The following is a 14,743-nucleotide window of genomic DNA, read 5'->3' on the forward strand; positions in this document are numbered from 1 at the left end:
GAGAGGAGTCGTCGGAGCCGCAGGGTCTCCTCCCCATTGGTTCCAGTATTGTATCGTCGGGTCAGGACCGAGAGGGGCGTCGGCCGTCGCTGGGGCGCTCGAGACCGGATACCGAGGTAGCGAGGCCTGGTCACCACTAACAGTAGGAACCACAGCAGGTGACAGGGCTCCGGGGCCCAGTGACCCACTTTCGCCGAATCGAGGTGGGTTCGCAGGAGCCAGGATGGTTGGAGCGCTTCCACCGAGGGCAGGAGCGGTCTGATTAACTCCTCCCGTCGACAGGGAAGGCGTGTTCGTCGTAGTCGTAGGCGCAGCAGAAAGCCCCGCTGCTCCGGTTATCGTAGCAGAGGCGTGCGGAGGTAGAACGGCAGTAGCACGCACAGGCGAAACAGGTTCAACTCGTGGCGCCGGCTCGGCCCCGGAGCCCCGCGCCGCCCAGCGCAGCACTTGCGATCGCACGGCTCCGAGCCCGGCGGGAGTTGACAGGTCAGGCCGGTTCGGGTCAGTGAGTATCGGTCGAGGTCCATCCTGACCAGCCACATCTTCTGTAGTTGCTCGAGGGAGTTCCGTCACACCTTGTGAGGGTCGACCTCCCTCCCCTTCCTCGGCGGAGAGGAACACTTCACTCACCGTAGGGGTGTCACTGAAGCGCTCGTCTCCCTCATCAATAGAATCCATTGTTACTTCGTTCACGTAGTCGTCACTCGCGATTTCGGTATTTGGGTACAGTACGGGCTCGATCCAGGGGACCCACTCTAAAACCCAGCGCACGGCCTTTTAGTCTCCAGTAGCAGCAGCCACCGCTCGTTGGAGCCGTCCCGTTTGGGTCTGAGCTTGAACGCTTGTCACACTGAGCGGAACGCTTCCTAGCAGACCAGTTTCTTCACGCAGTAAGTGTAGCCGTCCACGCTGGTCCTCAGGCTGACTTCTCGGGCCTTGTTGCGCCGACGAAGCCGAACTGGACAGACGTCACGGGCCTTGCTCGACCACAGCTACTCCACACAGACGCCTCTCGCGGCAGCCTACAAGCTTCTCGAGCTCACGCCACTCAAGACCTTCTCCAGCGCACGCGTACCCTGCTTCTCCACCAAATGTCGCGCACCCTCCCGCCAAGGATCGGGCACGCGTGGGCTGTTCGGGGAGTACAGTCAAGGGTGGTTGGAGCTCGGAGGGGCTTCTCTCGGTAGGTACAGGAAGGAGGCGGCGCTAGACGAAAATGTAAAACGGTACTTTGTTAGACTTCGCTCTTAGCGGGAAAATGTTTGACTGACAAGCAACTGCGGGCGTCGGCCTCGGCCGCGCACGCCCATAAGCATGACTCCTCCTCCATTCTACTCACCGGGGCACCCTAGTGTGCCATCCTTCCTTGTTGCGACACCTCCTCCCTCCTGGCCCGGGGAAGCACCGGCGTCGTCCTGACACCCGTCCTCGACGCCACCATGCTAGCCCTGGAAGCTCCCGTCGTCGTCGTCGAACCCAGCTGAGATCTGGGTCTCGCGTCATCTTTCCGGGCGACTCCTCACAAATCGGTACGCTGCGCCACTCGGGTGTATCCGTCCGTAGCTGTAGCCATCGGACGAGCGAGAGTCACCCCAGGCGGCCTCGGCGCGGGTCTTTCAGAGTCCAGGCCCAGCGAAGTCCCTCCTAGAATGTCACCCAGATTCCCGGGTACGGGACACCACCGGCAGTTCATCATTCGCGACAGGTTGCAGCTAGTCCTCGTCAGCGACTTGGACCATTTGCAACCGTCGGTCGCGGCGTTTCTCGCGCAAGTAGTAGTACAGCAGGCCGCCGCAAGACAAATTTGCGACGGGCTCCCACGAGGGCTCGTCGTGCCCGGCCCACTTCACCAGAAACTCTCTGACCGAGCGCTCGGTGCTGTTCGAAAGTGGAACTCGATCGTCTAAGATCGCCTCCACCTCGTACTCGCCAGCGAGCTGGTCTGGCTCCCAGCTGTCCTCGGGCAGCAGCTCCTCGTCAAAGTCAAGTCTCGATCCCTCGGTGACCTCTGGGGTCAGCCGAGTTCTTGGTCGATCGCTAAACTCGCTCACAGCTTTTAATCGTGACACATGTACCACTGGGTAGAACCGATATCCACTTCGATCAGGCAGCTCCAACTCATATGCATACTCGTCGACCTTTTTCTTGACACGGAAAGGTCCATGCCAGCGATGTGCAAGTTTCTTGGTCAGCCCCGGTTTCACGCGCTCCATGTATAGCCACACTCGATCTCCAGGTTTGAACAGAGAGTTCGCCACCGACTCTTCGTCGGTTCCATCAGTTCCGCCGGCTCCTCGTTCACCGTCGGAAACGTCGCCCTGTACTGACCTAGGCATGGCTGCCCTTTCCAGTCCACTCAGCGTGGCGTTATACTTCTCAGCACGCCGAGCCTTCTCGGTCGCCTGATACTCTTTAGCCATAGCCAGGGCGATCTCTTGTTGTCGGTTGACTTCACGTCGCCACGCTAAGGCGTCGGACTGCCGGCCGAGCCCTCGCTTTAGAGACGAAGACATCGCTCGAAGGCTCGATCGAGCGTCCCAACCATGCACGAGATAGAATGGGGTGTCCTTCCTTGTAGCATCATGCGAATTGTTGATAGCGAAGATGAGCTTTTCCACAATCTCATCCCAATCTTGCTGGAGCAGGTCCTCCGCATACACTCGCACAGACTGCATTACGGTCTTAACCGAGCGTTCCTGCTGGCCATTTGCTTGTGGACGGTAGCTTAGTGTAGCCCGAGACCTCGATTGCATAATCTCGGTGAATGCTTGGAAGACCTCGATCATGAAACGAGGATCTCGGTCGTGACGTATCAACGACGGCGCACCGAACCTTCGACAGACGCATTCCTCGAACGCTTGTGCCACACAGAGGGCTGAAGTGTCGGCCATGACTTTGCCCACGACAAAACCCGTGAATGCGCACTGAAATAGCAACAGTGCGGTGTTCCCTCGCCGAGTCCTCGGCAGAGGTATAACGAAGTCCATCGATACAATTTGCATCGGTCGCTCGGCCAGGATGTTCCCTGGTGAGTACCCACGGAATTGTACACTTTTACTTGTGCTACAGTCCGGGCACGAGCGCACATGCCGCTCCACATTAGCGAACAGACCGATCCAGTAATAGTCCGCCTTAACTCGGTGGTAGGTGCGGACGATACCTTGATGTCCGCCCTCCAGTGAGTCATGGCAGCTCTGTAGGACCTCCTGGACCATCGTTGTCGGCACCACCATCCTAAATGTAGTCTCGTCGGTCCGTTCCTTTCCCCACCGACGGTTCACTCCAAGGAAATAAAGCAATCCATCTTCACTCAGTGCAAACTTGTCGGCCATTTTCCAGGCTTCGCGAGCGGCTTTGTAACTAAGCTTTGCCTTTTCTCCTTTCAGCACCGTCTTTAGGTTCGACCAGCGTAATTCTTCATCTTGGGCGTCGCTTATGCGTCGGCGGCGCTCTTCCTGCACCACAGTGGGATCAATGTCGTCAGCACTCGGTTCGTGCACCGCTGTTGCATCAAGCCTCGGTTGGGCCTGTTCGTCGTTTAAATCCTCGGTGTTGGCCCCAGTTGGGCCTGACGCTTGTTCTTCGCGGCCTGGATCGATCACCGAGACTTCCTTCGCAAAGCGGACGTGTTTTCGCCGATCTTTTGCTTGGCGTCTGGTCACCGCGGCTACATATCCTGATTCCCGTACAAAACGAAAAAAGTTCGACTACGGTTTTGGTCGTGCGGTGTCAGTACTTGAACTGAGTTGACAGAACGTGCAGTCTCTTCCACCGAGTTTTCCGAAGCGTCCGCCGAGCCTTCGTAGATAACTTCTCGGATTCGATTCAACTCCATCAATTCTTGCTTCCTTTCATCACTGTCCACTACCACCGAGGCTTTCTTTTCCAATGTTTCGCTCGCGAGCGAATCAGCGGCTGCATTAAATTCACGTATTGCATGCAAGTATTTCACCGAGCGAAGTCTCGCCGTGAGTTCCTTGTGCTAGTTCAGTTGTGCCATTAACGACTCCTTACGACAAACGATCACCCCTAGAGATTGCTGGATTGCGAGTCTCGAGTCTCCCACGATAACTAAGTCCTCGGCCCCATGTTCTAGGGCCGCCGAGACGCCATTATTCATGCCGGTGTACTCGGCGAGGTTTACCGTCGTGATCTCGAGAAAAGCACTCGCAGCGATCACTATATTCCATTCTGGGAGTTTCCACAAAATCCAGGCACAACTGCCATAGCCACCGTGTTTTTCGGTTTTGGCTGATCCATCGAACGAGAGTACAAAACCTCGGTGTGCACGGGGTAGTCGCGCATATAGCAACTGGGGGTCCATACGAACAATCGGGGAACCACATGTCGGTGGGGTTACCGGGGCCAGCGAGTCTTCGAGGTCGACGAAACTAGTAATGGTCGACTGCAAGAGTTGCACAAAAGCGCAATCTTTCTCCTTAACTCGCTGCACCACCAGGTGCCACGGCGACAGTAATACCGCAAATTGGGTAGCTCGTCCAAACAGAGTCTTCGCACTTCAACATTTGGAGCAGGACCAGGACCTCCTTTTCGGCCGGTGATAATTCATCTCTGCGTCCTTGAGGATTCGGCCGCAGAATCATACCGGGTGCATTTTGCCACCGTGTTCTTGCATCAGCGTTGTGCTGAGCGCCCACTCATTTGCAAAGAGTGTTACGTGGACTGCTCGGTCACGGTCGAAGTGTCGGAGGATCGGTGCCTCACCGACCTTTCGTTGTAACGCAGCAAAGCTTCGTTTGGCGGCACTGAGGTCACCCCCGTCCGTGAAATCTTCGTCCTTCAGCTGATATAGTGCCGCTCCGTATACTGCAAAGTCTTGGATGAACCGGCTGTAGTAGTTTAGCGCACCGAGGAATGCTTGTACCCCCTTTTTCGACCGAGGAAATGAAAGCTCGGCTACTGCTTTGTGCATTTTGGGGTCAGCTCTAATGCCTTCTCGCGTCACCTCATGCGACAAAAAATCAACCTTGGGCTGCACAAAGATGCTCTTAGTGAAGCTCACACTAATACGGCACTCTTCAAAGCGGGCGAGCAGTCGGTCCAAAGTCTCGAATCAGTCGTCAAACGACTCACCCCCGAAGCAAATATCATCCACAAATGATCGGCGCCCAAACACCGGGACTAGCGAGGACTCGTCGGGTTCTCCAGTTGCGAACATGTCGGCTGCCGGGCTATTAATGAGTTCCGCGACCGAGTCTTCGGCCCGAGTGCTGTCGCAACTTGCTTCAAACTTCGTGGGTGTTTGGTTTGGGTCAGGTGACGGATCGTCCGACGGTTCCGCCAGGGTCCGTCCGAGGGTTCGACCAAGGTCTCGGTCACTCTCCTCCGCACACCGCATTAACTCTGCGTAGTGTTTCCATCCACCTTTCGGTTGTACAACCCCCCACAGTGCATTATCGAGCATGCGTTGGTAAATCATCGGTGCATTCTTTAGTCCAAAAGGCATCCTGAGCCACTCAAAATGACCGAGGGCACACACGAAGGCCGAGATTTGGCGAGCCCTCGTTGTCATCATAATCGCCCAAAATCCACTTGCCGCATCCAACGAGCAGTACCACAGATACTTCTCGAGGTCGGTGAGAAGGTCATCGACCAGAGGCATTGCATATTCCATGATTGCGGTGATGGCATTCACCATCTTGTAATCAATGCATAGCCGGATGTCCTCGCCGTTCTTTTTCAACACAATCACGATTGGCGAAGCCCACGGGCTGTTCGAAAACGCTATCAGGCCTGCCTTGAGCAGGCCTCGTAGTAGTTCGTACAACTTCCGTAGGTGCCGAAGGGGCACTCGCCGAGCTCTCTTTTTGATGGGCGAGTGTTCGTTCACATCGATATCACACACCACCCCATAAGCGGGCTGAGGCAAAGCATTTCAACTAGAGATCATGATCTTCTCGTGCTTCTTGAGCACTTCCACAACGCGATCCTGGCGTTTCGCACTCACCCCTGGGAGACGCACGTTCGGCGCCGAGTAGTCGAGGTCTGTCACCGAGGTCTCCGTTAGGTCAGGAAGGATCGCCAGCTCGTGAGCGTAGTCCTCTAAATTGATCTCATTGGGCATGTGCTCTGACGAGGGCTGACCACCCCCGTCGTCTGCACCCTCTTCCGTCGCCAACGCCGTAGCTACAGACAGGTACGTCGCTTCTAGGATATCCATCGAGTCTTCATCCGCCGACTCCTCGACCGAGTCTTCAGACAGCCCAGGCTTACGTTGGTAATAAGTGGATTCCGCTGCCTCTGAGGTCTCGTCTGTAGACATGCTTAACTCTGAGCTCGCGTTAGAGCCATCGTCGCTGGCCTGGTCGAACGTGACTTCGTTCGTAACTTTCGCTGAGGTCTCGGTACTAGTGTACTCAAGCTCGGCGCGCTGAGTAGGGAGCGCCGCCGGATCATCACCCACTGGTAAGCCGTCGGCCGCAAGTTGCTCCATCTCTTCGCGCCGCGAGTTCTCGTTCCCGAAGCTCGGCGCAGCTTAAACGGCACGCCTGGCCCGGCGAGTCATCAGGCGGCCGAGGTTTTATTCCGGCCGGGGTTGGATAACTCGGCCGATCAACTGCCGGTGGTTGCGCGGCGAGCCACTTCTGGTAGAGTTCGTACTCGCGCTGGAGCAAATCCTCGTCGCGAGATTCCTCAAATGCGGCCACCTGCCACTCTCGGTACTTGGTCGACTCCAACCGAGTGTACCCTTCATCATACGGGAGGTCCCCAATTGGGACCCACAGAAGCAGAGGCGTGTGAGCTCGGCAAGACAACAGCCGGTCGCTCACATTGGTCACTCGTACTCGAGAGACCTTGCCCCGTCTAAACGCTTTCACCGTGGGTACCAACGTCTCGGTCCGGCGTATCCACAGCTCGTGGGTCTCCTCCGAGGGTTGACGCCTCGGTGGTCGATAGTCAACCCACTCGTGACCGGGGATAAGTAAACCCTCGGCGGGTCCGCTGTTGATGTGCGGACCGAGACTTCGTTCATCGAGCATGTTCTTCGTCTTGATGAGCGGAATGCTCACCTCGCCCGGCAATTTGGCAGTCGGGTGGAACATGTCCAGGCGCACACCAGCCGGAATCATAAAGTCGGTGCCGAGGACTACGTCCACACCGGCGCCATGATCCATAATCCACAATTCAAACTCGTACACTCGTTCCCAGCCGAGCGTCACTTTGACCAAAGCTCGGCGCTCTGTAGCCATCGTTCCTTTGGTAAACCCTTGTATTTCCATACAGCGGCCGTGACCCTGAATTTCACGCAGCCGCACTTCTTTGCAAATCTCTCCGAGATCACACTCCCATTCGCTCCTGTGTCCAAAAGGACTCGGGTGCGCACATCATTCACCGCGCCTCGGTCCAGAGCTCTCATCCGAGCCCTCTGGTCGAATTTCCACGCGGACCACCACCCCAGCCTCTCGCCCGGGAGTAGCTTCAGCACTCCACCGAGCTTTGGGCTGGTGCATCCTACCGGCACTGCGCTTGAAACCCAAGCCTCTGTGTCACTTCCATCTTCATCTTCATCATTCGCATCACTCATTTCACCTCCACAGAGGCTTCCACCTCTCTCCGTTTCACTTTCCATCGGGTTCACATATTCCTTGTCATTGCTCGGCCATTTGCACTTCCCCACGAACGCGTAGACACAGTCTGCGTCGATCGCGGGTTCGGCTAACTGTGGCAGCCCGATTGGGACCAACCCAGTTTCAGTTGGCGGGCTGCCTAGTTTAAATGGCCACCGAAGACTAGGCCTTGGAGCTCGGGGGTGAGGTCCTTCTTCTCAACCTTCGTTCGAAGGAGAGAAGTGAGCGCTTGAAGAGCTTCATATTTTCCGACATCATGCACTTGCTGACATAGCTTGCAGCGACGGTAGCAGTAGTAGGCCGAGTGACCGAGCCCTCCGCATGCAGCGCACGGTCCATATTGACGGGGACGACTCTCGCGGTTATCGCGGCCGAGGTTTCGATTCCCTCTGTCGAGGTTTCGACCGAAGTCGCCACTCTTGCGCTGATGGTGGTCAGAGCGGGCATAGGTCCCGTCTGCTGCTGCACGTCTTTCATGATCGTTCGCCGCGGCTACGTGCCCACCTTCATCTTCGGAGTTGTAGTCATCACTATAGTCGCCGCCACGTTGATCGTCCTCAGAGTAGATGCTGTTGCCAGCTTCGCTCTCGCTACCGCTGTACGAGTGTCGGCGCGGTAACGAACGCTCGGTCCGGCCACCCATAGTCCCTCGGACTTGGAGTTCGGTCATCATGTCGGCGAGCGAAGCCTCTGCCAGCGAGATTCGCGGCACATGGCGCGAGTCATCGCGACGGCGGTCAAAGTCTCGGTCCCGACGATCGTATCGGTCGCGACGGTAACCGTCACGCGAAGAGTCGGTGCGTCGGTCATCGCGTCGGTAACTGTCCCGCGAAGCCTCGGGGCGTTTGTCATCGCGTCGGCGAGTACTCTCACGGCTTCTCGGTGGGTAAGCCGAGGTCTCATGGTACTGTCCACGCTCTTCCAACTTCAAGATGTCATTAATCATGTCTTCCAACTCGTGAATGTCCTTCACTCGAACGTGGCAGAGCCGCCGTTCGAGCCCTCGGTCCCCACACGACTCGAGGAATCGGTGCACATGGTCTTTCGCATCGAGACCACCCTTCTCGAACTGGAGGCCAGCGTTGCGAGCGTAGCCATTCAGTCGATTTAGGTAGTCGCAAATGTGCTCGGCACCATCCCTCTTCGCCGAGTAGTACCGAGCCTTAGCAGACTGCTTGAATTGCGAGCAGTAGTACTTAATGAAGGCGTCGCTGAGCAACTTCCACTGGCGTTTGGTTTTCCTCGGAAGTTGACGGTACCAGTGAAGGGCACCGTCCCGAAGGCTTAACTCAAACGCCATGCACCACTCGTTGGGCGGTGTGTGAGTGCCTTTCATCTCGTAGACGAAAGCTCGGAGCCACTGCATCGAGTTTTCACTCTTGTTGTGGGCTCCGGAAAAATGCTTGATCTGAGCGAGGGGTCGGTGGGTCGCGAGCTCAAGTCTCGGCGTCGAACTCAAGCGCTCCATCTCGCTCACCTCCCGGACCTGGCGGGCCAATTTGTCACTAGGACTGTCGCGGCCGTCAACGTGGTCCAGGTAATCATCCTCATCATCATCCTCATCAGAGGAGGCCGACCGAGGGGCGAACCGTCGGTTTGTTTTCCCGCGTTGTGTACTGCGAGTGGGCTTCGACCCCTCGGTGCGCGAAATGCGTTCCGCACGGCTCGTTGACCGGGGAGTCACCATGTGCGAATCTTGGAAGTACGGCGTACCCTCGGTACGGACGGAAAACACACCATCAATAGTCTGCCGTCTGGCCGAGCTCTCTGGTTTCTTCTGAGGCGTCTGTGGGAGTGGGACTTTCGACGGGTCGTCCTCCTCCTGCTCCGCCGAGGCCTTGGTTTGGCCAGCCAGGCCGATGTCTGTGGCGCCAAAGCTCAGACGGAGCTTGCGCTTCCACTTCTGGAGCTCACGGCCCGCTATGGCAGGGGGGCAGTCACGGATTGCAGCATCCAAGGGGTGAGTTTGCGGCTCACACCCCATAGCCCGAATGAGCGAGACCGTGTCCTCGGCCACCTGAGTGGTATTGATAGAGTTTACTGGCCAGGCCAGCTCGCCCTTCAACTCCACCCAGATGGCTTGTCGGATTGACTTGGGCGAGAATTGCTGCATCCACTCGCTTTCTTCCATCATCTGCTTGAACACTCGTCCAAGCACCTTGTTTGCAGCTGGAGTGCTGACATTCATCGGCGGTCGGTTGCCTTGGACCACTTGAGGACCCTTAGTAACATGCACCAGGGCTTTCGAGCCCTCGGTGCCGTCCTCATAGTCGTCGTAGGCGTGGTCCGGCTCCGCCACTTCATCGAATTCTTCGACGAGGTTTCGCGAGAGCGAACGGGGAACCCCGCTGTGTCCCGCGGACAACATCGCGTCTTCCTGGTCGTCCGTCTCCTGCATCGCTGCAGGTGACTTCTCTTCCAGGTCATCATAGTCCATCATTTCATCTTTGGCGTCGGAATCTTCATCCACCGACTCTTCGAAGCTGACCGACCGTTCGGAGATCACCGACAACAGAGACGTCAAGTCGCTAGCGACGGTTGACGAGTACTCGGTGGGTCCGCGCGTCGACTTTGCCGGCGTTGCTGGTACCGCTGACTTGGATCCGTTCGCCATCTTGTTCTTCTTGTTCTTGTTCTCTTCTCTCTGCTTCTTCCTTCTTTCCTCAATGCTCGTTAAGGGGCAATACCCACACAGACCGTAACAACAAGCACTCGGTCACACCAGTCCCGGGTCGCGGCACCAGTTGTCGTGTAGGAATTCACGATTTTACGAGTCCTCGTCCCTCAGCCTCGACAAATGGGACGAGTCCTACCAACAACATACGCTTCCCTCGAAAGGTCGGCGAAGATTGTTGGGATTAAACCTGAAGACCAGGTCCGATCCCTTACACCGGGCTGGAAATATGCCTTGTGTTGAAGTATCGGTCAGGTAGGTAAAGCCCACACACAGGCACCGCCAGCCACGAGCAACGGCTGGGGTGCGTAAACATAAACGCTTTCGCGTTAAACCCACTGTGGTCCCTCAGAAAGGAAGGGTACCGGGCCGGTCAAGGCCGTTGACAGGGGCGCCGAGGTGAAACCTCGGCCAAAGAGTCAAATACACTGGGGGGCCACGCCACGCACCCAGGCCAACGTACAAACGTACAGGGAGGACTCTCTACCTCCCAACACTCGGTCACTATCCACTCTTGGCCTTACCAGGGCGAACTCTCGGTCAATGTACCTTAAGCTCACCGGCAGACATACCCCGCGTCGGCCGAGCATATCCAGACCCTACAGCTAAGCTAGCTAGACTTACCGTAGACGGACTTGACCCTGATGGCTTGGGGGGAATATTCTGCTCTGATTTAATAGTTAGAGGCGGTGAGGCCTCGACTATAACTAATTCCTAATGTCTATACAAATATCCAGTGTTGACCGAGCTTTCAGTCTGATCCTCCAACCGGACGAGCATTCGTCTTAAGTCCGGATTCCTAATAAGAGGCAAAAAGGGTATCCACTATGACTACCTGGAGGGCTCGGCGGGAATTTATTAGGACCCGCCGTGCCCCACAGTCACTAACTAGTCTGCTGTCACGCTGGCGCGGTAAATGTGAGTGGCCAATAGGAGACCTCGGTCTTCTCCTCTCAAAGCCTCGATGCCGTTAGACCTCGGTCCGGTGGCTCCACTCCGCAGTCAAAACCCAATCTCACACCATATTCTTGCGTCCGCGCCTGTCCGCGTTCTCTTTTTGTTTATCCACTGCATCTTGAAGTGCATCGCGCACAAAACGGGCGATTGACGCGCGTCGCTGTACGAACGCCGAAACGGCGGCGTTATCGATCTGGCGCGCCGGGGACTTCGGCGCGTAGTTGGCCGCGACTTGAGTGCCGGTATTACCGGGGTCAATCAGGGTTCGCGCAGTCCATGCTGCGAGAGGAGACGCCGCGGAGCTCGGCGTCGCGAGAGCCTGTTTCGCCTTGGAGCGGGTGACCGCGTTCAGTGACTCGGGGTCGTGAGCCCCACTCGTCACAACATATTCATCATTGCCACCGTCATCGAGTGGAGGCACCAGACACCGTGGGATAGCCCACGGCGAGGAGAGCCGAGACGCGCGGGTGCCGCGCGTTGTTCGCGAAGAACGGGGTCAGCCCCGTCGAGGCGTGCTCAGCGATGTTGAGTGCAAACTCGGCTAGGGGTAAGAACTTGCTCCAACTCGCGAAAGAAGTTGAGTAACTCCGAAGAACATCTTCGAGGACCCTGTTGACCCGCTCTGTCTGGCCATCCGTCTCCGGATGGGCCGCCGTCGACATCGACAGCTTCGTCCCCAGAAGCTGGAAGAGGGCGGTCCAGAACGCGGACGTGAACCGCGGGTCACGATCGGAGATGATCGACTCCGGTAAACCGTGGTGTCGAAATACACAATCGACGAGATGTGCCGCGGTCTCAGCCGCGGTGACCGTATCACTCACGGGGGTGAGATGCACCATCTTCGTGAATCGATCCACGAAAACCAAGACGCCGTTCCGACCGTCGGCATCGGGAGGGAGCCCGAAGACAAAGTCCATGGACACTGAGCGCCAGGCCTCAGTTGCGATCGGCAGTGGGTGCAGGGGCGCTTGTGACGACTTGGACGGCTTCACTCGTTGGCAGGTCTCACAAGTGCGGACCCACTTACGCACCCATTTGTACATGCGGGGCCAGTAAAAGTCGCGGGATACTGCCGCGAAGGTCTTCTCGCGGCCCAAGTGTGCGCCCATGGGGCTATCATGGAACTCGTGAATGATGCGAGGTCGCAGATCGTCGTCGTTGGGTACGACGACTCGCGGAGCATCGAAACGATCGATGTTGTAGTACAGCAGATCATTGTCAAGATGGTAGCGGTCGATCTGGTTGCGCGTATTGCGCGAGAGGGCTCCCAGTGTCTCGTCACTGGGAGAGCGGAGGTACGCCAAGATGTTGGCGTAGACCGCATCGTCTGCGTACGCCGCGACGATCTCATCGCGTAAATCCATCTCGGGGGACACAGACGTCAGGTTGATACCTGACGTTGCGCACACTGCGCAGTGATCATCGCCTTCATCCTCGTCGTCAATCACTTGACGACCCAACACGACACGAGGATCGTAATCGGGTCGCCGAGACAGCGCGTCAGCGAGGATATTGTTCTTGCCCGGCTTGTAGTGCACGACGAAGTTGTACTCGGCGAAGAACGACAACCAGCGCGCCATACGCTGGGATAGATGCGGCGACTTTATCGCTGTCCGCAGCGATGCATGATCTGTGTACACGGCGAATGCCTGTTCGCCCAGCAGGTACACTCTGAATTCTATCAGGGCATACCGCATCGCAAGGAGCTCCTTGTCGTGTACGGGGTAGTTGCGCTCAGCCGGCTTCATCTGTCGTGACTGGTAACTCACGACTCTCTCATGACCTTCATTGTCGAACTGCATGAGCGCGCACCCGATAGCGAAATCGCTAGCGTCGCACACAACGTGGAAAGGCTTTGAATCGTCCGGGAGCATTAGTATTGGCGCAGACGCCAAGGTCTTCTTCACCGAGTCGAATGCGGCTTGGTGCTCGGGACGCCAAGACCACGTGGCGTCTTTCTTTAACAGGGATGATAGAGGCTGGATCAGTCCGGCGTAGTCTTTGGTGTATTTGTGCAGATAGTTCGCGAGACCCAGCCACTGACGGAGTTCAGTGGGACTTGTGGGCGTAGGCCATGAGCAAATGGACGAAACCTTCTCCGGGTCAGCTCGTACTCCCTTCTTGCTCACGTAACAGCCGAGCACCGGAATCTCCGGTGCACAAAATACACACTTCTTGAGGTTGGCGTACAGTTTGTTCTCTCTCATCACTTGAAAGACTTGTCTCAAGTGCCGGATATGGACTTCGAGCGCGCTGAGACCATCCTCAGCGCTACTGTGGACGAAGATATCGTCGAAGTAACTCGGCGCGAAGTCGCGGAGTGGGCGAAGCACATGGGAAACCATGCGATTGAACGCGGCGGTGCGTTCTTCGGACCTTGGGGCATGACGAGCCACTCCCAGAGCATTCCGCTGGGAGTACTGACGGCCGTGAGAGGGATGTCACTCTCGCGCATCAGTATCTGATAAAAGCCATCGGTCAGGTCGATGGCACTGAAGATGACACTGCCCGACATGGAATCCAGTACCATGTACTTACGGGGGTCGGGGTCTGTGCTGGGATGGTGGCGTCGTTGAGCTTGTTGAAAGCGTGGACGATGCGCCAACCACCCGTGGCCTTCTTCACACAGAATGTCGGACTCGAATGTGGGGAGATACTCTCGCGGACGTGACCGGCTTGCCGGCGACCTTCGAAGAAGTCGTCGATGGCCTTGACTTGATCGCGCGGCAGTGGCCACTGCCGAGTCACACAATACTTCGCACCGGGTGCGAGGTCTATCTCGTGGCGAACGCTACGATCCGCTGGCAGAGCCGCAGGGACCTTGTCTGGGAAGACGTCGGCAAACTCGCGGGCTGTCTCATAGACCGGGTTACCAGACGCCTTCAGCGTTTCCCAAGACTGTGCGGCGAAGCGCTCCTCGCGCGCTGACTTTGGTTCAGCGCTCTTAGGTCTTGACGACGCGTCGTCGAACTCAACAGAGTTAATCTCGTGAGGCACCGAGTTAGCGTCGGTGATCAGACAGACTTGCTCGATGTCCCCGGCCTTAAGGTCTCGGAGGAACTTCTTCCAGGAGAGGCCTGGGAGGTTGGTGATGGACTTGGCGTCGCGAGGTTGCCTCGCGACTTCGATGACGTCTGGCTGGGAGCGCCGTCCGCATACTCGATTGCGCAGACCGATTCAGTCGGTCCTGGAGGTGGGTCAGCGAAACTCCGGCGAGGCTTCAATCGTCGCCGCGACCTGCGGGACGTCTTTGTGCGTCTCGAGCCCCTGCTCGAGACTGAGGTGTCACTCCCGCTGGACGATGATGCACCCTCCTCTAGGTGCGAGAGCTCGTCCTCGACCGCGCTGGTCGTGTGGTGTAGCGGGATCAGCAAAATCTGCGAGATTGCTAGATCCAACTTCCCAACAGCGCCCGGACACCGACTAACGGAGGGGGTACTCCGATGATCCGTGATCAGTGCTGAACTCCTCACCTTGTGTACCCGTCGGTAGGGCTGGATCTTGCTCCTCTGGTAACTTCTGA

General features: G+C 57.2%; 3 protein-coding genes across 3 annotated transcripts; all 3 read right to left on the bottom strand.

The window, feature by feature from the left end:
* Positions 1 to 1,712: 1,712 nt before the first annotated feature.
* IUM83_05307 (uncharacterized protein) lies at positions 1,713 to 2,513 on the bottom strand (the record flags this gene model as incomplete). The annotated part of the gene is made up of 1 exon (XM_067929438.1): positions 1,713 to 2,513. The coding sequence occupies one exon, from the start codon at positions 2,511 to 2,513 to the stop codon at positions 1,713 to 1,715; it is 801 nt and encodes a 266-aa protein (XP_067799661.1).
* A 3,383-nt stretch (positions 2,514 to 5,896) lies between these two features.
* Positions 5,897 to 7,211, bottom strand: IUM83_05308 (uncharacterized protein; the record flags this gene model as incomplete). The annotated part of the gene is made up of 2 exons (XM_067929439.1): positions 5,897 to 6,495; positions 6,566 to 7,211. The coding sequence occupies 2 exons, from the start codon at positions 7,209 to 7,211 to the stop codon at positions 5,897 to 5,899; spliced, it is 1,245 nt and encodes a 414-aa protein (XP_067799603.1).
* Positions 7,212 to 7,728: 517 nt separating this feature from the next.
* On the bottom strand, positions 7,729 to 10,203 carry IUM83_05309 (Eukaryotic/viral aspartic protease; the record flags this gene model as incomplete). The annotated part of the gene is made up of 1 exon (XM_067929440.1): positions 7,729 to 10,203. One exon carries the CDS (start codon positions 10,201 to 10,203, stop codon positions 7,729 to 7,731), a length of 2,475 nt encoding a protein of 824 aa, XP_067799589.1.
* Positions 10,204 to 14,743: the final 4,540 nt, after the last annotated feature.

The sequence above is a fragment of the Phytophthora cinnamomi genome (assembly GCF_018691715.1).
Source record: "Phytophthora cinnamomi strain GKB4 chromosome Unknown Contig4, whole genome shotgun sequence".
NCBI classification, from domain to species: Eukaryota; Oomycota; class Peronosporomycetes; order Peronosporales; family Peronosporaceae; genus Phytophthora; species Phytophthora cinnamomi.